The 27,927-nt window shown below is 42.2% G+C and overlaps 1 protein-coding gene across 2 annotated transcripts; it reads right to left on the bottom strand.

Moving 5' to 3' along the window:
- Positions 1-100: 100 nt before the first annotated feature.
- On the bottom strand, positions 101-27,927 carry LOC147371608 (natural resistance-associated macrophage protein 2-like). Of its 2 annotated transcripts, none has more exons than XM_086399449.1 (16): positions 27,753-27,921; positions 18,854-18,925; positions 16,038-16,189; positions 15,204-15,323; positions 14,424-14,543; positions 13,095-13,201; positions 12,282-12,352; positions 12,115-12,182; positions 9,482-9,637; positions 8,680-8,838; positions 7,794-7,880; positions 6,795-6,914; positions 6,493-6,642; positions 5,882-5,955; positions 3,228-3,381; positions 101-1,200 (listed from the first exon to the last, which is right to left on the bottom strand). In XM_086399449.1, the coding sequence occupies exons 2-16, from the start codon at positions 18,861-18,863 to the stop codon at positions 1,090-1,092; spliced, it is 1,659 nt and encodes a 552-aa protein (XP_086255575.1). In that variant the 5' UTR covers positions 18,864-18,925; positions 27,753-27,921; the 3' UTR covers positions 101-1,089. The 2 variants fall into 2 exon arrangements, with proteins under 2 accessions (XP_086255575.1, XP_086255574.1); XM_086399448.1 differs by having other exon boundaries at positions 107-1,200; positions 27,768-27,927.

The raw sequence follows: 27,927 nt of genomic DNA, 5'->3' as shown, positions 1-27,927 counted from the left end.
GTATAAAGAAAGTATTTCTCAGCCCTTTATTTTTTTGCTGTATACTTTTTATTTTTTTCAAACTTTAAACTTTTTGTTTTGTATTGGAATATAGCTGATTAACAATGTTGTGGAGGCGGGGGTGAACAGTGAAGGGACTCAGCCATACATATACATGTGTCCATTCTCCCCCAAATCCCCCTCCCCTGCAGGCTGGCACATAACATTGAGTAGAGTTCCATGTGCTATACAATAGATCCTTGTTGGGTATCATTTTGACTATAGCAGTGTGTACATGACCGTCCTAAACTCCCTAACTATCCCTTCCCCCAGCAACCACAAATTCGGTTTCTTTTTTTTTTTAATTTATTTATTTTTTTACTTTACAATATTGTATTGGTTTTGCCATACATCAACATGAATCTGCCATGGGTGTACACGTGTTCCCAATCCTGAACCCCCTTCCCACCTCCCTCCCCATACCATCCCTCTGGGTCATCCCAGTGCACCAGCCCCAAGCTTCCTGTATCCTGCATCGAATCTGGACTGGTGATTTGTTTCTTATATGATATTATACATGTTTCAATGCCATTCTCCCAAATCATCCCACCCTCTCCCTCTCCCACAGAGTCCAAAAGACTGTTCTATACATCTGTGTCTCTTTTGCTGTCTCGCATACAGGGTTATCATTACCATCTTTCTAAATTCCATATATATGTGTTAGTATACTGTATTGGTGTTTTTCTTTCTGGCTTACTTCACTCTGTATAATAGGCTCCAGTTTCATCCACCTCATTAGAACTGATTCAAATGTATTCTTTTTAATGGCTGAGTTACTCCATTGTGTATATGTACCACAGGTTTCTTATCCATTCATCTGCTGATGGACACCTAGGTTGCTTCCACATCCTGGCTATTATAAACAGTGCTGCGATGAACACTGGGGTACACATGTCTCTTTCAATTCTTTTCAAAAAATATATGAAACAAAGTCTTTCCCAACAAACAGCTGAGTCCTAAATGCAGCCTGTGCAACAGCACATACCTTTGACTATGTTCACACAGTAAACCATAGAAACACTGGCTCTGATGGCTACCTGTGAACAGTGTTTACTTAGTACAGCCACTGGTGGTTTCTTTGGTCAGCAGGACTTTAGAGACGCTTACCGTGTGCCCACAGTCCAGGAAGGACATGCCCAGTGCAATGAAACACTGCCAACCCTGGAAGAGAAAATATAGTTGGTCATCATTCACTGACCCCTCTGGAGAGCCCTCTTACCCACCTCAACGCCCACACTGCAATGCTCAGATGCAAAACTCTTTGTTGTACTAATTTCAATACTCAGCTCCCTCTGTTCCTACTGCTTTGCATTTGTTTCTTTTATCTGACTGGGAGAGGTCCCTGACAACCACTTTTTTTCAGTCCTACACTATTCTTCACAATATGAGTAATGACTGACTGGCTAAGAACAACTGTGATAGTCTTCTGAATAAAAGAGTAGGATAGTAATTCATTCTAGAATCAGTCCTCAGCCTTAAAACTGGGTCTTCAACAATTTCTATAGCCTCAGGCTGACTGAGAACAATTGAGAGCACTTTCATAACCAATTTGCATACAGGAAGGATCCCCTTAACTTCTACAGAAACTTCCTTTTGGCCATGCTGCCTAGCTTGTCAGAGAAGGCAATGGCACCCCACTCCAGTATTCCTGCCTGGAGAATCCCATGGACGGAGGAGCCTGGTAGGCTGCAGTCCATGGGGTAGCTGAGGGTCAGATATGACTGAGCGACTTCACTTTCACTTTTCACTTTTCACTTTCATGCATTGGAGAAGGAAATGGCAACCCACTCCAGTGTCCTTGCCTGGAGAATCCCAGGGACGGGGGAGCCTGGTGGGCTGCCGTCTATGGGGTCACACAGAGTCAGACACGACTGAAGTGACTTAGCAGCAGCAGCAGCCTAGCTTGTAGGATAGGGTCTCTGTTCCCTGACTAGGAACTGAACCTAGGACTTTGAAGCAAAAGTCCAAAATCCTAACCACTAAGCCACCAGGAGATGTCCTACAGCAAACTGTTAAAACAGTTTCTGTCAAGGCCATACTCAGTTATTTAGGTTTCATAGATTGAGGGCAGGAGGAGAAGGGGGTGACAGAGGACGAGATGGTTGGATGGTGTCATCAACTCAATAAACATGAGTTTGAGCATACTCCAAGAGATAGCAAAGGACAGGGAAGCCTGGCATACTGTAGTCCATGGGGTTCCAAAGAGTAGGACACAACTTAGCAACCGAACAATAACAACTGTCCCTATATTATAGGGTCAGCTTAATCTAAGTGTACCCATGGTTTACCGGGCAAGAAAAAAGAAGAGATATATCTATCCAAGACATAATTTCTCAGTATTCACTAAAATGTTTTTGCAATCAAGACATTGTCTGTGGTAGACAATGACATGGGGACTAGGTAAGTGTTATGAAGATGAGCAGGGCATTTCCACCCTACTGCCTTGCCATGCTTTGTAGTAGTCCCTAATCCTCAACCCTGTGTTTTTTTAGAGAAACCTGCATAGAATAGGGAGATGGATGTGTTGTTGCTATAGCTACTTTTCACTGATATAAATAATATTACAGAAGAATTGGAAAATAGAGAAAAGAATATTTCCATAATCCCACAATCAAAGGCAACTACTATTACTATTTTAATATAATTTACTCTAGACTTTTGATAATTTTTTTATTATCTAGGTATACATAATTCTCTATTCTTTTTCTATGGAGCACTATGTTTTACAACCACCATTTTTAATAATTCAGTGAGAGATTATCACTATTTACTTGTGTCGTCATTGGACAGCTGTTAAGCAGTAGAGCTGGCCAGGGCTGTGAACCCACATGTGCTGCCCTCCAAAGATTTGAAATCGCACAACACAGCTCCCTTCTCCAACCCCATCTTGTACCACTCTCTACTTTTACAGGGCTGATCTTCTTCAAGTTCTTCAAACATACTACACTCTCTGGTTAGGAATTATTAGAATGGAAATCAGACAGAGTGACAGAAATAGAAAAATGACAGCTCTTAGGAACCAGGGGAAATTTATGGCTAAAAATATTCTTTAGTCACAGCTGATTTAACAATGTCATGTAAATTGTGTCAATAACCTGAAGATAGATTGGTAAGTGCTCTTTGGGATCCTTTTTCTTCTGAGCATTAGCCCCACCTCACCACCCCTGCCCTCTCCCAACTGGACTTACCAAGTAAAACACAAAGCTCAGATAAGCTACGCTGACCACTGCAGCCACCATGTACAATGCCACGTGCCCTAGACCCTGGACATAAACCACGACAAAGTACATGTTGATGAAACAGATGACAAGGACCACAATACCGCCTATGATCCTCCAGCCTCTGTCAAAAGAATCAGCACAATTATTGGTGGAACAGTTTAACCTATTCATAAACAGAAAAGAACACTGTGTCTTTTGAGGTCACAAGACAGGAGTAAGGGGCATTTCAAAATAAACTGAAAAGTGTTTCTTTTGTCCCAGATTAGATTAAATGAGCAAAAATTACAGAATGATGGGAGAAAGAGAAAAAAAAAAAAAAACACTATCAATATATATCATCAGTTCAGTTCAGTCACTCAGTGTCCAACTCTTTGCGACCCCATGAATCACAGCACGCCAGGCCTCCCTGTCCATCACCAACTCCTGGAGTTCACTCAGACTCACATCCAGCAAGTTGGTGATACCATCCAGCCATCTCATCCTCTGTCGTCCCCTTTTCCTCCTGCCCCGAATCCCTCCCAGCATCAGGGTCTTTTCCAATGAGTCAACTCTTCGCATGAGGTGGCCAAAGTATTGGAGTTTCAGCTTTAGCATCATTCCTTCAAATGAACACCCAGGACTGATCTCCTTTAGAATGGACTGGTTGGATCTCCTTGCAGTCCAAGGGACTCAAGAGTCTTCTCCAAAACCACAGCAAAAGCATCAATTCTTCGGTGCTCAGCTTTCTTCACAGTCCAACTCTCACATCCATACGTGACCACTGGAAAAACCATAGCCTTGACTAGACGGAACTTTGTTGGCAAAGTAATGTCTCTGCTTTTCAATATGCTGTCTAGGTTGGTCATAACATTCCTTCCAAGGAGTAAGCGTCTCTTAATTTCATGGCTGCAATCACCATCTACAGTGATTTTGCAGCCCAAAAAAATAAAGTCTGACACTGTTTTCACTGTTTCCCCATCTATTTCCCATGAAGTGATGGGACCAGATGCCGTGATCTTAGTTTTCTGAATGTTGAGTTTTAAACCAACTTTTTCACTCTCCACTTTCACTTTCATCAAGAGGCTTTTTAATTCCTCTTCACTTTCTGCCATAAGGGTGGTGTCATCTGCATATCTGAATTATTGATATTTCTCCCAGCAATATTGATTCCAGCTTGTGCTTCTTCCAGCCCAGCGTTTCTCATGATGTACTCTGCATATAAGTTAAATAAGCATGGTGACAATATACAGCCTTGACGTACTCCTTTTCCAATTTGGAACCAGTCTGTTTTTCCACGTCCAGTTCTAACTGTTGCTTCCTGATCTGCATATAGGTTTCTCAGGAGGCAGGTCAGGTGGTCTGGTATTCCCATCTCTTTCAGAATTTTCCACAGTTTATTGTGATCCACACAGTCAAAGGCTTTGGCACAGTCAATAAAGCAGAAATAGATGTTTTTCTGGAACTCTCTTGCTTTTTCCATGATCCAGTGGATGTTGGCAATTTGATCTCTGGTTCCTCTGCCTTTTCTAAAACCAGATTGAACATCTGGAAGTTCACGGTTCACGTACTGCTGAAGCCTGACTTGGAGCATTTTGAGCATTACTTTACTAGTGTGTGAGATAAGTGCAATTATGCAGTAGTTTGAGCATTCTTTGGCATTTCCTTTCTTTGGGACTGGAATGAAAACTGCCCTTTTCCAGTCCTGTGGCCACTGCTGAGTTTTCCAAATTTGCTGGCATATTGGGTGCAGCACTTTCACAGCATCATCTTTCAGGATTTGAAATAGCTCAACTGGAATTCCATCACCTCCACTAGCTTTGTTCGTAGTGATGCTTTCTAAGGCCCACTTGACTTCACATTCCAGGATGTCTGGCTCTAGGTCAGTGATCACACCATCATGATTATCTGGGTCGCGAAGCTCTTTTTTGTACAGTTCTTCTGTGTATTCTCGCCACCTCTTCTTAACATCTTCTGCTTCTGTTAGGTCCATACCATTTCTGTCCTTTATCGAGCCCATCTTTTCATGAATCTGTATCATATAAGTCCCTAAAAAATGCAACAAGCCCTACAACTGAAAAGGTCATGAGTCCCTAGAGATACAACAAGTCATTTCAAATACCCCATGTCCTATGGACATGTATATAAAAGGTTATTAGCTTATGCCTCTCTCATCAAGATCATTCAACATGGATTTAAGATGCTTTAACCTTCAGTGGCTGAAGTTGAAGAGTTAAAGCACTAAAAGCTGAAAAACTTACCCCAGAAATAAAACATGTGCTTGCCCTCCTTTGTTACGTTTACCATCTCTGTTTTCTTTTCTTTAATTTATTAAAATTGAAATATAGTTGATTTACAATGTTGTATTCACTTATTTTTAATTTTGGCCACACCCTGTGGCATGTAGGACCTTAGTTCCTTGACCTGGGATCAACCCCTCACCCCCTGCACAGGAAGGCAGAGTCTCAACCACTGGACCATCAGGGAAGTCCCCAGAAGTCTCTCTTTTCTTAGAGATTGAGGAGGCAGCTCTAGCAATCACCCCTTAAAGCACATGGTCCCCTATGACTTATTTCCTGACTGGCCTGTTTGATGAAGTTATCCTTCCCCCCCACATCTTGGGGAACAAAAAGAATTACACTCACAATCCATTGGCAAATTCGCTCATCACAGGCCGCAAACTCGTAAATGTGAGGATGGGTATAAGAGCAAAGGGAAGCTGCAAAATAAAAAAATAAGATAGGGCTACAGGGGGTCCTTGTAACACCCCAGAGAGCAGCACTGTTAGCAAAAGGGAACCACAGACCCTGCCTCATCTATTCTGTGAGAAATTATTCCTGTCATCACAACATGCTGGAGGGTTATGTGGAAATCTGTAGCATGAACCCAGCATCAATTATGATCACAGTGTCTTTAAAAAATTTGTATCTGCCTTGTCTTCTTAATCTCCATAAAGCCCAACAGTGTCCTATACATTATTTAAAGTTTGCTAGGATTAACGAACAATGATTGTATTCTATGTATAATTATAGCTTATAATTCCCATTCAACAGGCTTAAAAATAAAGCCATTTCTAAAAGCCTTCTAGATGCCAGAGATTTCATATGCATTCACCGTAGACCAAGACTGTGCCTCTTTCTTCCTCTGAATTTTCCCCACAACCACACTAGGCTTGTTATCTAAAAGCAATACAGAATAAAGGTACAGAATCCTTCCTGATTTAGTGAGATGTGAGTTTCCCCAGCTCCCTTCTCACTTGTAAGCTCTGAAGAACATTCAGGAAGTCATTCATCCCTGTTAGATGCTCCACATCTTGGAAGACAGCAATAAGCAGAGCGGGGATGATGGCAATAGAGCGGGTCAGACTCACTCGGGCGAAGCGTGACCACTTTAGGTTCAGGAATCCCTGGAAGAAAACACAGAAACAGGATGAATGTCTGAAAGGAAACAGAAAAAGGTCTGGGGAGGTTCGGGAAGACCTTAGAGGCATGGGATTAAGAAAGGACAAAAGAGCAACATCCTCTTCCTCTCGTCTATCCCAGTCACAGCAGCACGTACCTCCATGACAAACTGGCCAGAATAGGTTCCTGTCATGGTTGAGCTATGCCCTGCAGCCAGGATCCCCACTGCCCAGATGTAGAGAGCGGCAGGCCCGAAGTAACACCCCAGCACAACACCCTGGAGAGGCAAGGGAGAGAGATCACCTGAGACAACACCCCATAGTGCTCCTCTGCGTCACCTCTCCCCATTCCTGGCTACACACCCACCTCTACCAAGCGCTGCGCTGGCACTGTCCCAGAAGCTAGACTCGGGTCCTGACCCCATTCTAGAGGCTTTCAACCTAAAGTCTGCTGGATGGGCCCCCATTCCTCTTCAGCCTAGTCCCTTCTCTTCTCTAGGCTCCTAAAGCCTTTATCCTCAACTTATATGTTAACTATTAAAAAAATCTACAACACATTTCCCACATTATATTCCTTAACACAGTATTCTGGAAGATGGTAATAGGAATGAAGAGAAAGCACAAATGAGTTTTGGAGATGCTACATATTCTACTCTTGGAAATTCATAATGTAACCAGCATAAAGGGACAGAGAGGCCACAATAAAGATGACTCTACAGGGACTTCCCTGGTTTTCCATTGGTTTAAGACCCTGTACTCCCAGTGCAGGGGTATGGGTTTCACTGCTCGTCAGAGAACTAGGTCCCACATGCTACACAGCACGGCCTAAATAAATAAAGTGTCCAGCCACTGGGGCTAGGTGGGGAACAAGTATAAAAAATAAATCACTTTACTAAGAACACTTTCTCCAGTCACCCCAATTAATGCCTATAGCAGCACAAGTTTGGGAATTGCTGATTCAATTAACTCATCTTTTCAGCAGATCTTCTATTTCCTTCTACATAATCCAAAAGTCTTATCTGGTATCTGGACCTCTGAAAAAAAACAACACTTCAGAGAAGATATGCTGTGCTCTGAAGTGAACCCACGGCAAAGACCAGATATTATGCTAAGAATATTGATCCAGGAGCAGAGATCAGAAATCTGAACAGGTTTACCCCTTTGTAGATGTCCACAGTCAGTGTTGAGTTATCATCAGGGAAAAGGTGAGCATGGGCGCTGCTGCTGTTTTTACAGACCGCAACCTGGAACCAAAGCAGTTTAGGAACAATTTTTAATTTTGAGTCCAGGACTCAGATAAGAAGCCCTCTCCTATAGATCACACACAGGTCATCTAAGAGATGGATGCTGAAGGTGAGACACTGGGCATGGATTGATGACAGCAGAGACTGGCAGCAATGGCCTTGAGGTCTTCCTTGATAATTTTTCTACACTCCCAGGTCATCAAAAACTTTTCCTGAGTTACAGTATGCATGGTAATACATGAATGTTAGGTCAATTTAAATGGTGACATCAAGTGAGGGTCCTTAGAAGGCTTCAAATATGAAAGGACACCCAGAATAGAGTCCTTATTCAAAGCAGAGCCAGGAATCAGAGGTCCTACGATGGGAAACAAAGGAGTGATCAAAACTAGGTTGGCAATCAGGAGTCAAGAGGACAGAGAATTCAGTGTGATAAAACAGTCTGTCTAGCCACAGATTCTATTTCCTGTGTGTTGACTCCTCCCAACCTGTCATCACCAAATGGCAGGGCTGGAAAGCAGTCAAGAGTTGGAAGCAAAAGGGGATGAGAAAGAGCAAATAGACATGAAGCCACTGACCACAGCATGAGGCAGTCTTTATCTGACTTCCCAGTCCAAAGCTGAGAATGATGGGTGTGGACTTGGCCACTGCCCTAGACTATAAGCCTGACTAGCGCAGTGACTTAGGGGCAGCACTGAGATCCATTTCCCCTGAGCTCTAAGTCACTGTCACATTTTCCTGCCCCAGTTAGCCTCCTCCTTACCCTCACATTCACTACTACCCAGGTCCCTGGCTTACTTACCACCTGCTTGTTGGTTTTCTCAAAAAATGCTTCGGCAAACACTGAGATGACAAAGATGTTGATGATAAAGGAAACAAAGAGAGCAATGCAGGAATCAATGAAGAAGTACTTATTGGCTTCTTGAACTTCCTGCTTATTGGCTCGGTCTACCTGTCTGGACTAGAGAGGTAATAGCAACAGTCATTTTTTGACTAGCTGAAACAAGTTTCCTTGTAATATTTCATGAGTTGGAGTCAGCTGGAAGTCCTAGAGGTCAAACAATTGACCACATGAAATGTGAGAGACCCCACATACATCCTGGTTCACTGAGTTCAATCATGACCCTTTGATGACATCACACACACCCAAACAGGGGAAAGTGACTGAGTGACTGATGAGCCCTCAGTTACTGTGGCTTGAAGAACTGCTGACCTACAAAAACAACCTGATTTAGATCTAAGGGGGAGTTATCCTTAATTACAAAGGTCTCTGAAATCTTCCAGCAAACAATTGTGTGGGACTGACTGGTAAAAGCTAGGTTGGGCTCCTTCCTCCTAACCTCCATGAGGCCATTGAGGTTTCTGAGATTTAAAGACAAGAGACACGGTGCCCCTTCAGATCTTTTAAGGACTTTAGTCCCTTCTCTATGGGGTCAGTCATCTCTGGTCACCTTGGTGATACAAGAGTGTGGTGTCCAACTGTGGAAAAGCACCGTGCTCCTTCAGGGCTCCAACAATTGTAAACTAAGTATGTGTCCCTTGTAACGAAAGGAAAAGATGCCATGAACTACATAAGTCACTGGGATAAGACAGGTCTTGCTCACCTTGACTAAGGCAGAATGCAGGTATATGTTGTGTGGTGTGATAACGGCACCCACAATGGCCACAGCCTGAATGATCTGTGGCGTACGACAGCCTGAACAGGATGGCAGGAACATGCCTTGGAGGACCTGGGTCTGGCTGGGTTTCACTGTAACATACTACATACAAAGAGAACAGCTATTAGCCTTTTCTGGAACTTGACACTAGGGAAGTAACACGGTACTAGATAACATTGCATCCTTTACTCCTTAAACCCCTTCATCAACACTATTTAGGAAATAAGGGACATAGAACCATCCAAAAAAAAATCAAGCAGCACAAGGTTAGAGGATTTATGACTGGGGTATCCAAACATTTCATACTGTATTTTATATATACTAAATAGATGTGTATAGAATATAATTAATATTCTAAAGAAATAACATGGCTGCTAACGGCCTTATTGATATTAGTGCCACAATAACTCCTGTGAGACACACCTTAGAATACAGTCAATTCTTGATTACCCACACTAACCATGCTTCTGTGCTCAGTTCAGTTCAGTGGCTCAGTCATGTCTGACTCTTTGTGAACCCACGGACTGCAGCACACCAGGCTTCCCTGTCCATCACCAACTCCGGGAGCTTGCTCAAACTCATGTCCATTCAGTTGATGATGCCATTCAACCATCTCATCCTCAGTGTCCCCTTCTCTTCCTGCTTTCAATCTTTCCTAGCATCAGGGTCTTTTCCAACGAGTCAGTTCTTCACACCAGGTAGCCAAAGTATTGGAGTTTCAATTCATCATCAGTCCTTCCAGTGAATATTCAAGACTGATTTCCTTTAGGATTGACTGTTTGATTGCCTTGCAGGCCAAGGGACTCTCAAGAGTCTTCTCCAACACCACAGTTCAAAAGCATCAATTCTTCAGTGCTCAGCTTTCTTTATAGTCCAACTCTCACATCCATACATGACTTCTGGGAAAACCATAGCTTTGACGAGATGGACCTTTGTCAGCAAACTAATGTCTCTGCTTTTTAATGTGCTGCCTAGGTTGGTCATAGCTTTTCTTCCAAGGAGCAAGTGTCTTTTAATTTCATGGCTGCAGTCACCATCTGCAGTGATTTTGGAGCCCAAAAAAATAATCTCTCACTGTTTCCATTGTTTCCCCATCTATTTGCCAAGAAGTGATGGGACCAGATGCCATGATCTTAGTTTTTGAATGTTGAGTTTTAAGCCAACTTTTTCACTCTGCTCTTTCACTTTTATCAAGAGGCTCTTTAATTCCTTTTTGCTTTCTGCCATAAGGGTGGTGTCATCTGCGTATCTGAGGTTATTGAAATTTCTCTCAGCAATCTTGATTCCAGCTTATGCCTCATCCAGCCTGGCATTTCGCATGATGTAATCTGCATGTAAGTTAGATAAGCAGGGTGACGATATATAGCCTTGACATATTCCTTTCCCAATTTGGAACCAGTCTGTTGTTCCATGTCCAGTTCTAACTGTTGCTTCTTGACCTGCATACAGATTTCTCAGGAGGAAGGTTAGGTGGTCTGGTATCCCCATTTCTTTAAGAATTTTCCACAGTTTGCTATGATCCAAAATCAAAAGCCTTGGCATAGTCAATAAAGCAGAAGTAGGTGTTTTTCTGGAACTCTCTTGTTTTTTTGATGATCCAACATCTGTGCTCACATATGTATATAAAAATCACTTATGCTTGCCACTAGCATCTGCTGACGGAGAAGGCAATGGCACCCCACTCCAGTACTCTTGCCTGGAAAATCCCATGGATGGAGGAGCTTGGTAGGCTGCAGCCCAAGGCGTCGCGAAGAGTCGGACATGACTGAGCGACTTCCCTTTCACTTTTCACTTTCATGCATTGGAGAAGGATATGGCAACCCACTCCAGTGTTCTTGCCTGGAGAATCCCAGGGATGGTGGGGCCTGGTGGGCTTCCATATATGGGGTCGCACAGAGTCGGACACGACTGAAGTGACTAGGCAGCAGCATCTGCTGAGACTCACTCAGAAACACTTCTCATACACTCTTTTTCCTGGTTCAGCATTTCTCTTGGAAGCCTTAGGCCAAGCTGTATCATCTACTTATAGAGTAGACATATATTCAAAAGCTTAGCTAGTCCAATAAAGAGAAATCAGTTTATAATAATTGGACACAGAAAGGTGCTGGGTTTCACTTCACTGCATATAATGAATGATAAGATTAGACTTAACCCAATGCAGTATTGGGGCTGGGGCACAAAACAGGAAACAGGCACTGTTTCATTAACTGTTGCAATACAGAGAAAGTCCAAGCTGGAATTACTGTCAACCAGGATGTGCAAAAACAGAACCCGTCAAGGTAACAAACCAAGAATAACCCTGCAACTCCTCTCCTAATCTTTACCAAGGCTGTTCTGTTGTTGAGATGGCCAATTTGGGACCAGGGAGTCTAGTCTGGAAAGTCCTAGAAATTCTAGTCCCTGCAAAACTTCCTGGACACTAGTCTTTCCTACATCCTTATTCCTTTAAAATTGGCCTAGTGCTGAATTTGGGTTTTGTTAACACACACTGTCTTTTATAATAAAAGGACAAAAATTTTATTTAAAAAGCTAATGAAAAAAAGACAAACAACAGCTAATGATCAGCCTGTAATACTTGCCTCATAGCCAAACGTGAGGGCCATAATAGTGATGAGAAAACCAAAAAACGCTTCTAGCTTCCGCAAACCTGAAGGGGAAAATGTAGCAGTGAGTTCATAGAAGGCAGATTTCCCTGTAAGCCACATGATGGAACTTTCAGTGACCCCTCTGTTCCCACTGTCCTTACCATATTTGTCCAAAAAGAGAAATATAAGGGTATCTGCAATGGTGATGAGAACTCCACCCCATAGAGGAATCCTAGGTCAGAGATTAAAAAGGGAGATTAAAGAAAAGAAAAGAAACATTAAGAAAAAGACTCTCTTCACAACAACACTCTAGATATATGACACTTGAAGGAGCAAGGACCTGGGGAAAAGGGAATAGTGGTAAGGAGGCCAGGCCTTGGGTGTTTTAGGATCACAGCACTAAGCAAAGTAATACATTCATTCAAACTTTATCTACTATTACAGACATTCAGGACACAAAGCTGTAAAGTATGGGTCTTATCTCTCAAGGAGTTCACTTTACAAGTGGGATAAACTACATACAAATGAATTATAATATACATTGCCACACACTGGATAACACAGATATGCATGACCAAACACGAAAACATGGGAGATAAAGAGCCAGGAAGAAGGTGGTTCCAGAGTGATTACACAGAAAAAATAATACTTGAGCTGAATTTTGAAAATTGAAAATGACTTGGGTTTTTGTTTTTTTGTTGTTGTTTCGTTGCTAAGTCATGTCCAACTCCTTGGTGACCCCATGGACTATAGCCCACCAGGCTCCTCTGGCCATAGGATTTCCCAGGCAAGAATACTGGAGTGGGTTGCCATTTCCTTCTCCAGTGGATTGTCCTGACCCAGTGATCAAACGTGCATCACCTGCTTGGCAGGCGGATTCTTTACCACTGAGCCACCTGGGAAGGACTTTTGTTTTTATACTTGCTTTGAAATCCCACAAAATATTGATTACTTTCTAGAGAAAAATCCCTCACCTTCCTACAGACAGGAGATTGATGGCAATAGCTGAGCCAATAACTTCTTGCATATCTACGCCAATGATAGCCAACTCCACCATCAGCCACAGAAGGATTCGTGGAACCTAAACATCAAACAGCAGAAAGATATGGTTCTAATTAATCATTTCTAAGAACTTCCCCCATAGTTTGGAATTCACATTTTGGCATTGATCCAATAACAGTCCTTCGTTAAACCTGAGGTCTAGAGATGAAGGACCAGAACTCAGCTGCACTTGGCACCCTGCCTGAGAGGGCCAGGCTGTTCTTTGTGGCAGAGCCTGTGAGTCAGGGTCAGGGCAGCAGCTGATGCCAATTTCTTTTCCTTCTGTTTTACTTGACAGAAGAATGGAATTTCCATTCATTATTTCCACTTAATTTTTGATCTAAAAACAATCCTGAAAGTTTTAGCGGAAAATGAGAATGCTAGGATGGTCAAAGTATTGTTCATGAGAGAATAAAAATACTGCCGAAGAAAATATCTATCCTGACCACAGTTGAAGAGACAAAACAAACGTGAAGAGGCTGGAGTCATCCTTAGTGTAATAATACACAAGTAAGTGAAAAACACAGATAGGCAAAGGGACTCGGGGCGAAGTGATGGGATTGGGTGTCCTATAATAAAATCTGGGATCAAATCTGGTCAAATAATCGAACAGAAAGAAATTTAGTAGACCAGGACTGAGGCCAGGAAAAAAAACAACCTCCATGTATCTACTACCTAAAATATATGTCACAAAAAAACAACCACTAAGATACATGAAGAAAGAGAAGATAAAACAAACTATAAATTACCAAGTTTTTTTTTTTTTTTTTTTAAAGAGGCATATAAGATAAAAAGCAGGTAAGGATACTCTCGCAGCCAAGAAAGAAGATTGAACATTTAAGACAAACTGGAGGCAGATTAGTACTTATCCAAAGATCAAGTCAGTTTAAACCTGTCTTCCAGACATTGTTGCTGTTGTTCAGTCGCTCAGTGGTGTCCGACTCTTTGCGGCCCCATGGACTGCAGCACGCCAGGCTTCCCTGTCCTTCACCATTTCCCGGAGTTTGCTCAAACTCATGTCCATCGAGTCGATGATGCCATCCAACCATCTCATCCTCTGTCGTCCCCTTCTCCTCCTGCCTTCAATCTTTCCCAGCATCAGGGAAACATGGTTTAGCAGCAAGAGGAGCTACAGAATTTCCCTTGGGATTCCCAGCCCTCAGGGCCACGATCCCCACATCCTCCACTATTTTAGTATACAGGGGGCTAGCACAGATTGCCAGACACACAGCTACCTATGATATGAGACAAACACTGCTTACCCTGGGATACTGGCGGTGACACACTTCAGCCAGATGCAGCCCAGTGACCACTCCCAGTCGAGCTGCAAGGCTCTGCAGCAGGAGGCCCATGATGGTGGAAAACAGAACAACCCAGAGCAACTGGAGAAGAACAAAGCCCCACCATTACACTCTTGAGCCAACTGGAAGTTCTGGTTTGGTTGTTTGGCAATGGGAATGGGAAACAGTACACTCAGGAAAGAGCCCCATTCAGCAATCCAATGACCTGAGTTTTGTATCACATTCTACACAGAACTTGCTAGGTCACCTTGCACCTTTCTGAGTTCTAGTTTTTCCCATCTGCTGTTTCACTTTTGTTCAAGGAAACTACCTGGGTAAATAAAATAAAACTAAAAACCAACTACGTGATAAACTAGAATTTAAATACAAATTGAAAAGTACTTTTCATCAAAGTGTCAGAGCCAATGAAGAATCAGCATGTAGCCACCAAGGTTTATATCCAATAGGCAGAGCAGAGGAAAAGGCTGTGATGTGCTGTGTGTGTTTAAAAAGGAAAGAAGTCAAAGTGTTAGTCACTAAGTCTTGTCCGACTCTTTGAGACCCCATGGACTGTAGCCTGCCAGGCTCCTCTGTCCTGGGATTTCCTAGGCAAGGATAATGGAGTGGGTTGCCATTCCTTTCTCCAGGAGATCTTCCTGACCCAGGGATCAAACCCGTGTCTTCCTCATTGCAGACAGATTCTTTACTACCTGAGCCACCAGGTAAACCAAAAGAAGGGATGAGGGAAGAGTTTATGTTCACCTTAAATCCAGCCAGTGCTCCAGACTGCAAATCACATTCAATGTTTCCTGGATCCACAATGCTCATAAGAAATCCTGGTCCCGTGAAAGCCCAGAGTTTGCGAAAGCTAAAACAGGAGTGCTGTACGAGAGAGGAAAACAGAGCAAAATGATTGTCACCTCCAGGGGGAGAATAGATACATGCCTGTGTATGGCTGACTCCCTTTGCTGTCCACCTGAAACTACACAGTATTGTTAATTGACTATACTCCAATATAGAAGAAAAAGTTTTAAAAAATAATAATAAAAAAAAGTGTCTCTTGGAGAAAAAAAAAGATTATCACCTCCAAACTGCTGATCTAATTTATCTATTATTTTATCACATAAAAGGCAACAATATCAGTTTCATAAGAACAAAGAGTTCAGAAGTGGGACATGGGTGGGTCCAAGTTTCTCCTCCATCTCATCCATTCCTTATCAATAACATGTTAGCTCTCTGTACAAATAAGAGCTCTTGTCTTACCTGCCCTTCCAACAGCCTTTCAGTCTAAAACCCCAGCAATAATAGCAGTACCTCTGTGCTCAAACACTACCCAAATGGGACAAAAGGCACCGTACAAAAGGGAACATGAAAATTTCCCTTTCTGGGTCAAAGAATGCTCACTAGTACAACTTGGCAATTTTTCAAGGGCCTCGGTTTCCTTAAAAGTTTCTGTGTACTCTCTACAAAAATTCAGTCTTCAGAGACTGCTTGCCAGAACTGACTCTGAGGTTGCTGATCCTGAGTTATCCAGCAGACATTGTACATAGGTTTTCCCTAGATAATAATATTTTTCTCTAAGGACCTGTCACTAACCTTCTCCTCAGGAACGGCGATCTTCTCATCAAAGTAGGTGGTAAAGGGCTCCTCTGTGTATACCTCGGGGGACTGTGGAATTGAGGAGTTACTGCGGGCAGGGTTGATGGCACCAAGACTGACAGAGACCCCATGGTCTCCAGAAGCATTTTCTGAATTAACAGATTTGAGAAGAAATGAGTTAAAATTAACAGAATACACTGGTATTAGTAATCATCATAGAAATACTGAAATTAAACCTTTTTAATACCTAAATGCACAAGATCAACCTGACTCTATATCAATTTTTGGTTCAGATCGGTTCAATCGCTCAGTCGTGTCCAACTCTTTGCAACCCCATGAACCGCAGCACGCCAGGCCTCCCTGTCCATCACCATCTCCCAGAGTCCACCCAAACCCATGTCCATCATGTCGGTGATTCCATCCAACCATCTCATCCTCTGTCGTCCCCTTCTCCTCCTGCCCTCAATCTTTCCCAGCATCAGGGTCTTTTCCAATGAGTCAGCTCTCTGCATCAGGTGGCCAAAGTATTGGAGATTCAGCTTCAACATCAGTCCCTCCAATGAACACCCAGGACTGATCTCCTTTATATGGACTGGCTGGATCTCCTTGCAGTTCAAGGGACTCTCAAGAGTCTTCTCCAACACCACAGTTCCAAAGCATCAATTCTTCAGTGCTCAGCTTTCTTTATAGTCCAACTCTCACATCCATACATGACCACTGGAAAAACCATAGCCTTGACTAGACAGACCTTTGTCGGCAAAGTAATGTCTCTGTTACTTTATTTTTATTTATATTTCTAATAAATTAATTTTTGAATAGGCAACACATTCACATGGCTGAAAATTTGAGAAATACAAAATTGCTTATGGTGATAAAGCTCCCTCTCTATCCTCTTCCCCGGTCACTAAGCTCTACGTGAGTTTTCAACACTAAGCTCACAAATGGTCTCCCCCTACTTTCACGCTTCTTTTGTACTGCACTGTGAAAGACACTCAGTCATGTCTGACTCTTTGCGACCCCATGGACGATAGAGTCCATGGAATTTTTCAGGCCAGAATACTGGAGTGGGTAGCTGTTCCCTTCTCCAGGGGATCTTCCCTACCCAGGGATCAAACCCAGGTCTCCTGCATTGCAGGCAGATTCTTTACCAGATGAGCCACTGGGGAAGCCCTCACGCTTCTACTGCCACTTGCCAATTTTTAGAATAATTTTCTTCTAAAATCACTGATGTCTAGGGCTTAATATAGAACATCCCTAGACTAGCCGCACTGATAAAGTGAAAGTGAAAGTGAAGTCTCTCAGTCGTGTCTGACTCTTTGCGACCCCATGGACACCAGGCTTCTCTGTCCATGGGATTTTCTAGGCAAGGGTACTGGAGTAGGTTGCCATTTCTTTCTTCAGGGAATCTTCCTGACCCAGGGATCGAACCCAGGTCTCCCACATTGTAGACAGATGCTTTACCATCTGAGCCACCAGGGAAGTCAAAATCTTAACTTTTAGAAGGAAATTGTCAGGCTAATGGGACACTCCAATCTCTACCCCCCACCCATTCTTTTAGTAGGATTTACTCAAAGGATCATCCTTGGACATGATATCTCCATCAGGCTGCCCCCAAAATGAGTAACTTGCAAAATTCTGCCACATTTCAGGCTAAAAACTGAAGTTTCAGGGAAACCACCAAACAGGAACCTTTTGCCACCTGACTAAAACTCTGGTCTGGAAGAAGCACAAGCTCGAATCAAGATTGCTGGGAGAAATATCAATAACTGCAGATATGCAGATGACACCACCTTTATGGCAGAAAGTGAAGAGGAACTCAAAAGCCTCTTGATGAAAGTGAAAGTGGAGAGTGAAAAAGTTGGCTTAAAGCTCAACATTCAGAAAACGAAGATCATGGCCTCTGGTCTCATCCCTTCATGGGAAATAGATGGGGAAACAGTGGAAACAGTGTTGGACTTTATTTTTGGGGGCTCCAAAATCACTACAGATGGTGACTGCAGCCATGAAATTAAAAGACGCTTACTCCTTGGAAGGAAAGTTATGACCAACCTAGATAGCATATTGAAAAGCAGAGACATTACTTTGCCAACAAAGGTCCATCTAGTCAAGGCTATGGTTTTTCCTGTGGTCATGTATGGATGTGAGAATTGGACTGTGAAGAAAGCTGAGCACCAAAGAATTGATGCTTTTGAACTGTGGTGTTGGAGAAGACTCTTGAGAGTCCCTTGGACTGCAAGGAGATCCAACCAGTCTATTCTGAAGGAGATCAGCTGGGGGATTTCTTTGGAAGGAATGATGCTAAAGCTGAAACTCCAGTACTTTGGCCACCTCATGTGAAGAGTTGACTCATTGGAAAAGACTCTGATGCTGGGAGGGATTGAGGGCAGGAGGAGAAGGGGACGACAGAGGATGAGATGGCTGGATGGCATCACTGACTCGATGGATGTGAGTCTGAGTGAACTCCGGGAGTTGGTGATGGACAGGGAGGCTTGGTGTACTGCAATTCATGGGGTCACAAAGAGTTGGACATGACTGAGCAACTGATCTGGACTGAACTGATCTGAAGACCTGCAGTGAAGAGCCTGAGGAAGGGGGAGTGTCACCCTTGTGACAGGAGGGCTCATCGCGGACTAATCATCAGTGTCCCTTGTGTGAATGGAGCAGGTCTCCATGATATAGTTGGCTGGGGGACAGGAGATGGCGATAATATTTGATGAAACAGAGGACAAGAAGGACAATATGGTAAATTTCTGTTACTGGCTTAAGCGTAATTCCAAACAAAAATGAGTCAATAACACCAAGCTGTAAATTACCGTCTGGCATCTTCTGTTCAGGACCCAACACCGTGGTGGATACCTGAGTGCCTGAGTTCACAGAATAGGATTCTGGAAAGGAGAGAAGAGAGGGAGAGGAATTAGCAAGAACAAATTAAAACAAGTTTCACGACCAGCATTCTGTGACTCTGTATGACTGAGCCCTTACTATGTGAAAAGAATAATTGTTCTACTGAATTAGATAACCTTGGAAATAATCACAGTTTTCAGACTATGATTAGGAGATGTTTAATAGAAAAAATATAAAAGTCTTAATCATATTTTTACTGGCAAGACTTCAAAAGAAAACTGAAGTAAAAGCTATTTGAGGGAAGTGGGCAAGTAGTTGGTAATAAGCATCCACGGGAGACAGTGAGGGACCGCGACACCTGGCGAGCTGCAGTCCACGGGGTCGCAAAGAGTCGGACACGGATTAGCGACTGAACAAGACGACAAAAGCATCCACAGAATGGCTTCGAGGCAGTCTCCCAGTCTCTGTCTTTGTCTCCAGATTAACCCAAATATTTAAAAGACTGACTTCCCACCATTTTGATGGGTTTCTAAGGACAGAGATCTTTAACTCTCTTTGATCTAACTAACAGCTTAAGCTCATATTTCAAGATTTTGGCGGGGGTCAGGGAGAGGGGGAAGCATCTCAGGAGCACACTGGTAGAAGACAGCCACTGTTTCACAGCCTCACCTTTCCCTGAACAGAGACTTCAGCTCTAAGGTTTCAGGTCTCATTCCCAACACTTCAACCCTGAGAGGAAGATGAATAACCAGCCCCGCCCCCCGCCCCCCAGAGGCACCCGGAGGACAAGGCAGAGTCCACAGACCACCTGCGCTTCTCTCCATCAGCAATAAGCAGCCTGGGAAGGAGAGTGCGAGGATCACCCGGTTAAGTTTAACTGGGGGTTAGAGCGGGGATATCAGTAAGTCCATTGGGCCACAGATCTATGGCATATTATCCAGTCAACTCCATCAATAAGGCTAAATTTTTTTTAAATTTTGATCTACTGATTAAGGAATCTACTTCTCAGTTAAGTTCAAACTTCGAAGGGGAAAGGTAAATAATACTAATTGTTAACCACTCCCCTTGAACCCCAATAACTATCCTACTAAAAAACTGAGGAAGCCTCCCCTTCTCTATTCTTTACTAGTTTTTTTCCACCTTGTACCATTATTGCTCCTGTGAAACAGTGCTCTACTTTTCTTTTTAGATATTCTAGCGACATATTCTGGGGCTTCCCTGGTGGCTTAGGCGAAAAGAATCCTTTTGCCAGTGCAAGAGACTTGGGTTTGAGCCCTGGTTGGGAAGATCCCCTGGAGAGGGAGATGGCAACCCACTCCAGTATTCTTGACTGAGAAATGCCATGGACAAAGGAGCCTGGTGGGCTACAGTCCATGGGGTCTCAAAAGAGTCGGACATGACTTAGTGACTAAAACAACAACAACAAATTGACATATTTTGTACCTATTTTGCAAAATTACAGAATTAAGACCTGAAAGGGGTGTTAGATTTCATCTGTATTCTGGAGTGTAAAACATACCACCTCTTGCCAAATTAGAAAACATAATCTTTCATCTCTATAGTCACCAATATCAATAACTTTGTTATAATTAACAGTATCCAAGTCCTTCCTATCAGAGTTTGAGCTACCAGATGGTTTCACAAGCAGACCTCAATGTTGCTGACTAAATCCCACCCCTCTCTCAGCCAGCACCTCACCTAAATGGGACTTACACATCTGACCACTCAGCATACCACTTGAATTCCAATCACAGCACAGCTTCTAGACCCCACTCAGAGCATTTTTACTTTAATTTTACATTAATTCTAAGAAGCCAGGATAACACACAAAAAACTAGAAACCACAAATCCGATCTGGGACTATGGCTCTTACATGGAAAATCGTAGGCTATTTATATGAGATAACTTTCATATACTTCAATCACTCTGAAACATTATTGTGAAGATTATTAGGAATTCCCTGGTGGTCCAGAGGTTAGGACTCCACGCTTTCACTACCAAGGGTGTGAATTTGATCACTGGTCAAGCAATTAAGATCCCACAAGTCACACAGCACAGGCCCTCTCCAACCCACCTCCCAAAGAAGAATATTATTATGGGAGTCACCTGGTGGCATAGTGGTTAGGAGTCCAGCCTTTCACTGCTGTGGCCCAGGTTCAATCCCTGGCTGGGGAACTGAGATCTTGAAGCCACGCAGCATAGCCAAAAAATAAACTAATTAAATAAATAAAATAAAATAGGAAGAAGTGCCAAAATGTCTTGAATGATTTTTTTAAGATTAGTGTTATTAATATTATATTAATAAGAATAACTCAAGTTTCTAATTGCTGCTCTACTCAAGAAGGACCAATTCAATTAGATTAGTTTTGTCTTGATGATTGATATCTGGTTTCAGAAGGTACAGAAGTATTCAATACATTTGAAGAAGATTCCTATTCAAAACAGGCCTTTAAAGGTTATATTTAAAAAGCAAACAATTGAGACAGTTTTTCCCCAAGAATCATGTGTGAAAGGGTGATAGTTTAATAATTTTAAAAAGAAATGTCTGACCACAAAATAGAATAATTGCAATTAGTATTCTAAGTGATTATTCCCATAATTATTTACAGAACTTTTAAACACAAGAGTCTGATCTTCTTTCTGAAATCTCTCTCCAAGAAAGAAAATGGATTCTAGATTTCAACTTCTTTCTTCTTTTTTTGCTGCGCTGTGCAGCTTGTAGGATCTTAGTTTTCAGACCGAGGATGGAACCTGGGCCTGGAAGCAAAACCCTGAGTTCCAACCACTGGACCATCAGGGAATTCCCTAGATTCCAACTTTCTCATCAAAACATTGAGTCAACAACTATAATTTTCATTGCTTGCAGTGTCTAGAGAACATAACTAGAGCAAGGAATGGAGAGTCAGTACGCTCTGGGTGCTGCCCAGTGTTAAGGTCTCCACGAAAATCCAACACCCATACAGAAGCAGTGAGTTAATATAAGACCACTCTGCTCTCTAGGACCATAACACCAGGTCACTTCAGTCATTAAATTACATTAAGAAATAGATCAAGTGGAGATACAAGCAACAAGATTCAACCCTGCAGTACTCGGACAGTTATGATTAACAATGTGCCTTGACTTTCTAGCTCTCCCCCAACCACTAAGTGTCACCTTCTCTTAAAGCCAGTAATTTCCTCCTATCAAACAGCCATCGACAGCAGGGGGAAGAAAATGCACTCATGGGTCAATGTATTATAACTATTTTATCCCATTCCTTATCAAAAAAGTTTTAAGACTGTTTTACAAGATAAGAATGCTAATTACATTTTCTGTCTAAATGTCAAAAGTCTACATATCCTTTGACCCAGCAATTCCATTTCTAAGAAAGCATACTAAAGAAACTAAAGAATACTAAAGAAATACTTGTACAAGAAGCATCAATATGTGCAAGAATATTCCCCACAGCACTGTCTGTAGTGTCAAAAGACTAAGACAACCTAGAACACTCATAGGATGGAACACCGTAAACAAGGCAGATCTAAGCGGATTGACAGGAAACAGTCTCCAAGATACACGGTGAAGTTAAAGACACTCAGAACAGTATGCTGTCATTTATGTAGCAAAAGAGAGACACAGAATATACAATATACGTACAAACAAAATCCAAAGGACATGCCAAAAACTGGTAACGCCGTCTCCAAGAGGAAGGAGTGGAGGAGCACAAAGGCAAAAGGACCTCTCATGAATATACACTGTATACGGTTTCGCAATTTAAAAAAATTTTGCCAAGTAAATATATTGTTTATTTTTTAAAAACATAAAGAACATGCAGATTTACTCAGTTTCCCAACAAACACCTCAGGAATCTTCTGTTTCTCAATGAACACTTCAGGGATGAATCAGTTCTCTCTGATAAGCGTCTGCAGTGGATAACCAGAGATCTGAAGCTGTCGGTGGGCAGGCATATGTAGCCTTAAGCTTAACTTACTAATACTTTGACTTAGTGTGCAAATAGCCATGCTCTGAAATTGTGATTTGGAAGTTTCTCCTGAATCCAAAGAAATTAAAAAATCTTCCCCAGCAAAGTGTTTCCTCACTCCCTAACCTGGGTTAAATGGCCCTCTTTCTTGCTCCCCCAAGGCATCTGCAGCTTACTATTATCATACCATGTTACCCTGAAAGCATTCATTCCCTGATACTACTCTTGCAACTTTTCTGCAAGTTTTAAATTATATCAACATAAAAAGTTATATCCCCCAACACTTACTGCTGCTGCTGCTAAGTCACTTCAGTCGTGTCCGACTCTGTGCGACCCCATAGACGGTAGCCCACCAGGCTCCCCCATCCCTGGGATTCTCCAGGCAAGAACACTGGAGTGGGTTGCCATTTCCTTCTCCAATGCATGAAAGTGAAAAGTTAAAGTGAAGTCGCTTAGTTGTGTCCGACTCTTAGCTACCCCATAGACTGCAGCCTACCAGGCTTCTCCGTCCACGGGATTTTCCAGACAAGAGTACTGGAGTGGGTTGCCATTGCCTTCTCCGCCAACACTTACTAGCTATCATAAACTCTGAATATTTAATTGACAATATTCCAAGTGTTTTCTTAGCATTTACAAGAACTCTGAAGAATAATTTGGATAGCCTAAACCTGGTTTAAAAATTGCCAACAAGAAAGTGTGAAATACTGAGTATTAAAATACATACAATTTCAACTTTTCCCCCCCATGGTTTAAAAAAACTTGAATTTAAACTAATATTTATCTTATTAAACTCTCTTATAAAGAGCAAAGTCACCCAAAACCATTTCATTGATTTTAGAGCTGTGTTCAATGTTGCAAAGGTCTCCCTAAAATTAATCTTAGTTTTGGAGAGGAATGTTTTTTGAACGGTCTTCTAATTCTTCTCCCCTTCTTTCACTCCTTTATATAGATAAAGCTGGAGACAGCATTAAGAAGGAAAAGAAGTTTCATAGGGGCAAACAGAAAAGTGTGCATGGAATCAGCTGATTAGATAAATGCAAACAGGAATATTTAAAGCTGAATGGCAAAGCCACCTCTTCTTTCTCTTGATGTTTCCTCAGCCAATGTTCAGTGTTCAACATGCTGGTGACAAAATGGAAACTGCTGAGACAGGCCTTAAAAGTCATACCCAAGTTGTTTATTAGAGCATAAAAAGGAGTTGTGACTTAAAAAAAAAAAAAAAAACACACAGAATTCCATTTGTTTTGAAGAAAATGTAAAGATGTCCAGATCCTTCTAAAATTCTCTTTCCTCTAAAGGTCTACTTTAAGGCTAAAATACTTGATAATCTTGCTGCTGCTGCTGCTGCTAAGTCACTTCAGTCCTGTCTGACTCTGTGCGACCCCATAGACGGCAGCCCACCAGGCTCCCCCGTCCCTGGGATTCTCCAGGCAAGAACACTGGAGTGGGTTGCCATTTCCTTCTCCAATGCATGAAAGTGAAAAGTGAAAGTGAAGTTGCTCAGTCGTGTCTGACTCTTCTGACCCCATGGACTGCAGCCTACCAGGCTCCTCCGTCCATGGGATTTTCCAGGCAAGAGTACTGGAGTGGGGTGCCATTGCCTTCTCTGTTGATAATCCTACTAAACCATTATTTTTAGTATAGCTTTTATATTGTATAAGATGCTCTTCATGAAGGTGAGCTCCTGCCCCTGTATGATTAGGAATCAACAAACTAAAATATTCTGTGTTTCAAACAGAGCTCACTGCTGTCTGAACTTATGGATTTTAATAAGGAATATTACTGGCCATGTTTTAGAATGAGAAACGATAGCTTCCTCTGTTTTTCCATTCCAGATCAATAAAGAAGCATCAGTTTCTGAGTCTTTCCATCAGGATATTTATCTAATTGACTCTGAAACTCAATCTGCCCCTACTAGGGGTGATGAGAGAGAAACCATGTGAATTTCTAAATTATAATTGAGGATGGGAAATTCAGAATTATTTTTAAAATTTTAATACGAAATAATCCCATTTTTCTTTCATAAAAATGATGTTGATATAAAATGACATAATAAAAAAAGATAGATTGGAGACAGATTACATCTACTTCCTGACAAGCTTCCCTGGTGGCTCAGATGATAAAGAATCTGTCTGCAATGCAGGAGACCTGGGTTTGATCCCTGGATCAGGAAGATCCCCTGCATAAGGGACTGGTTACCCACTCCAGTGTTCTTGCCTGGAGAATACAGGCAGAGGAGCCTGGTGGGCAACAGTCCACGGGGTCTCAAAGAGTCAGAAACGACTGAGCAACTAACACTTTCAATGTCTGTCACCTGACAGAAGAACAAAGGGAGAAGCACCTCTGGTGTTAGTTTAAGAAAAAGGCCTTGAAACTCTAACCCTCTCTACCCTAGTGGTTAATATTTCGGTAAGCTGAACATCACACACAAGCACGCCCAGTTCATAAATAGTGCTGCTATGGTACAACATGCTTAAGAGCCTGTGCAGAGCTACTGTATAGCATGCTTAACTTGCTTCAGAGCCTCTCTCTTTCTCTCTCTCTCTCTGACACAATGGCCACTGAGAAAGATCATGTCACTGACTTTTTATGTCATGGTAATAATCTCAAAATTGGAGACATCTCAATTAGTCAATCGGAGAACCACAATTTCAACTCAGCACCAAGTTTGCTGTTTCCACTTGACTTAGACTTTTGAAAATCTGTTTTAAGGTTGAAAGGAATATCTGACATGCAGAACATCTAATGATTAAGAAAAAAGAGAAAGAGAAAATGTTAGGCAGCAAGAAGAGGAGAGGGGGTAAGATACAAGGAGGAAGAGTACAGTTGAAAATAACGTCAACTGCCTCGGTGTCAAAGGCAATAACAGTGGGGAGAAATGTGGCCAGGCTGTCAAGAAGTACTGAGTTTTTAGACAAAAATAATCACTCATCAGCCAGAGACTTTAGAACTAGAATGGCCAAATTAATACCCATTAAATAGGGCTCTTCACTTTCTCTGCTCAGCCCTCTGAGGCTTTGCCAGCTTCCAAACCTCCTTGCCTGCTTATATGTCAGGGCCACTAATATCTTACTTTCAGAAATTATAGCTTGGTCTTTGTTCCTCACAACTCTCACTTTAAGCTTCTCCTGATTTCCTCCCAACCCAAAGTTCACAGCAGTGTATTTCCCTTTGACAGCCCAACCTGGCCTCCTGTCCTGACACAACTATCTCAGAACACAACTCCAAGCTCTGTAAAAATTTCAAAGACTCCTTTGCCCTGAAGTAAGGAAGTCTATTAAACCAGTCTGTACCCACTTCTTACTTCAGAAAAAAATGGTTTGCCCTTATACTTAAGTAGCTTTTCTCTTGCAAATGTGAGGAATGATTACCATTAGGTTACATTCAACTTATTTATTCCAGTGACAGATACTGGCTGCCTCCAATGTAGACTGACCTTACAATTTTTAGCACATATGTTCCTCAAAGTTGTCTGTAATGACAGACTATATATATATATATATATATATATACATATATAATTCTCTAGTGTGTGTGCAAGCATGCTAAGTCACTTCAGTCATGTCCAACTCTTTGCCACCCCATGGACTGTAGCCTGCCAGGCTCCTCTGTCCATGGAATTCTCCAGGCAAGAATACCGGAGGGGGTTGCCTTGCCCTTCTCTAGGAGACCCTCCTAAGCCAGGGATCAAATCTGCATCTCCTGAATTTCAGGTGGATTCTTTACCATCTGAGCCACCAGGGAATCAAGACTCATACATTACTCCTTCTACCATTTGGAACCTGCTGAAATTTCAATAGTTAACTTTCAGCCTCCTTTTATTACCTAGGAATTTTATAGACACTTTATTATTAGTGACAGATGAAACAAAAGAAAACAAAAATAACCCATACAAGATGACCTACTAGCAATAAGAACAAAGACAAGACTGAGAACCCTAATTTTCCAGTGTAAGTCTTTACTGGAAACTGATCCTTATGCTAAAAAATGTAAGTTACTCTGACCTTAAATTAAAAAGGGAAGAGGAATTAGACAACAAATATATTTTTATCATTGCCCAACTCTTTTATATTCCATTCTGATGGTATTACAGTTTATAATTCATGTTTATTGTTTTACTATGTCCACGATATTCCCAATGATACCTGTAGGGTTCTTCCTGTGTCTCCAGGGGCCAATAAACGTTAATTGTTCAATACATGCTTGTTAAATTATCAAAAGACTAAATGGCATTGGATGGCTGAGAGAGCAACGGTCTAGTTCTTCTGACTCCTTATATTCTGCACATTTAAATGCTCCCTAACCAGAGAGACTCCCATGATAAAGAAGACAACAATAATAAGGCAAAAGGCTTCCCTTTCGGCCTCAAACACTCCACTCTTTAAAGATGTCACTCCCTGTCTTCCTTATATAAACAGGATTCATAAAGACAATGTCCTCCACTCAAACCAAGCCAGTATCCAACTTTCAACACTATGCAAGTACTAAGCTGTCTTTATCCAAAGCTAAATAACTAAGCTTATACTACGTGTGTGTGTGTACTCGAAGTCGCTCAGTCGTGTCTGACTCTTTGCGACCCCATGGACTGTAGCCCACCAGGCTCCTCTGTTCAGGCAAGAATATTGGAGTAGGTTGCCATTTCCTCCTCCAGGGGATCTTCCAACCCAAAGATGGAACCTGAGTCTGCAGCATCTCTTACATTGTCAGGTAGGTTCTTTACCACAAATTAGTTCTGAGAAGCTCTCTGCAATGCATATGGAATGTTTCAGAAAGGCTTGATGAAGCCCCAGAACCTTTTCTTTGGGAACCTCTGCGGCAACAAGAAAATAAAATGGCTGGACCCTCCTTTTCACATTCCAGGTCTGCTCTCAGGTGGGCAGATTCCCTGGGCTGCTTATATACTTACTTGCTGGCTACTTACTTAGCTCACAGTGTGGGACTGCCTCCTCCTTAAGCTGGTTCTTCATTGTGCAGGCTCGGTCTGACTTTTCCCAGGGCCGCTCCTGTCTCTTGCCTCTATATATGGAGACAAATGCGCCTCCCCTTGGTTAGACAAGGCCACTTACCCTGCTCTGGGCAAC

Source organism: Bos grunniens, chromosome 5, assembly GCF_055505025.1.
Source record: "Bos grunniens cultivar Pamir isolate PY7600 chromosome 5, Bosgru_T2T1.0, whole genome shotgun sequence".
Classification (NCBI taxonomy): Eukaryota; Metazoa; Chordata; class Mammalia; order Artiodactyla; family Bovidae; genus Bos; species Bos grunniens.
Note: the sequence above shows the minus strand (reverse complement) of the source record. Positions and strands in the feature narration are given on the sequence as shown.

Coding starts and splice junctions, on each gene's coding strand:
- LOC147371608 (XM_086399448.1), bottom strand. CDS start 27,813: ATGAAGAACCAGCTTAAGGAGGAGGCAGTCCCACACTGTGAGCTAA. Junction 18,926..27,767: donor AGTCCCACACTGTGAGCTAA/GTAAGTAGCCAG, acceptor TCTCCTTTCCAG/AATCCTATTCTGTGAACTCA. Junction 8,839..9,481: donor TGCATTCTGCCTTAGTCAAG/GTGAGCAAGACC, acceptor TTACCTCTCTAG/TCCAGACAGGTAGACCGAGC.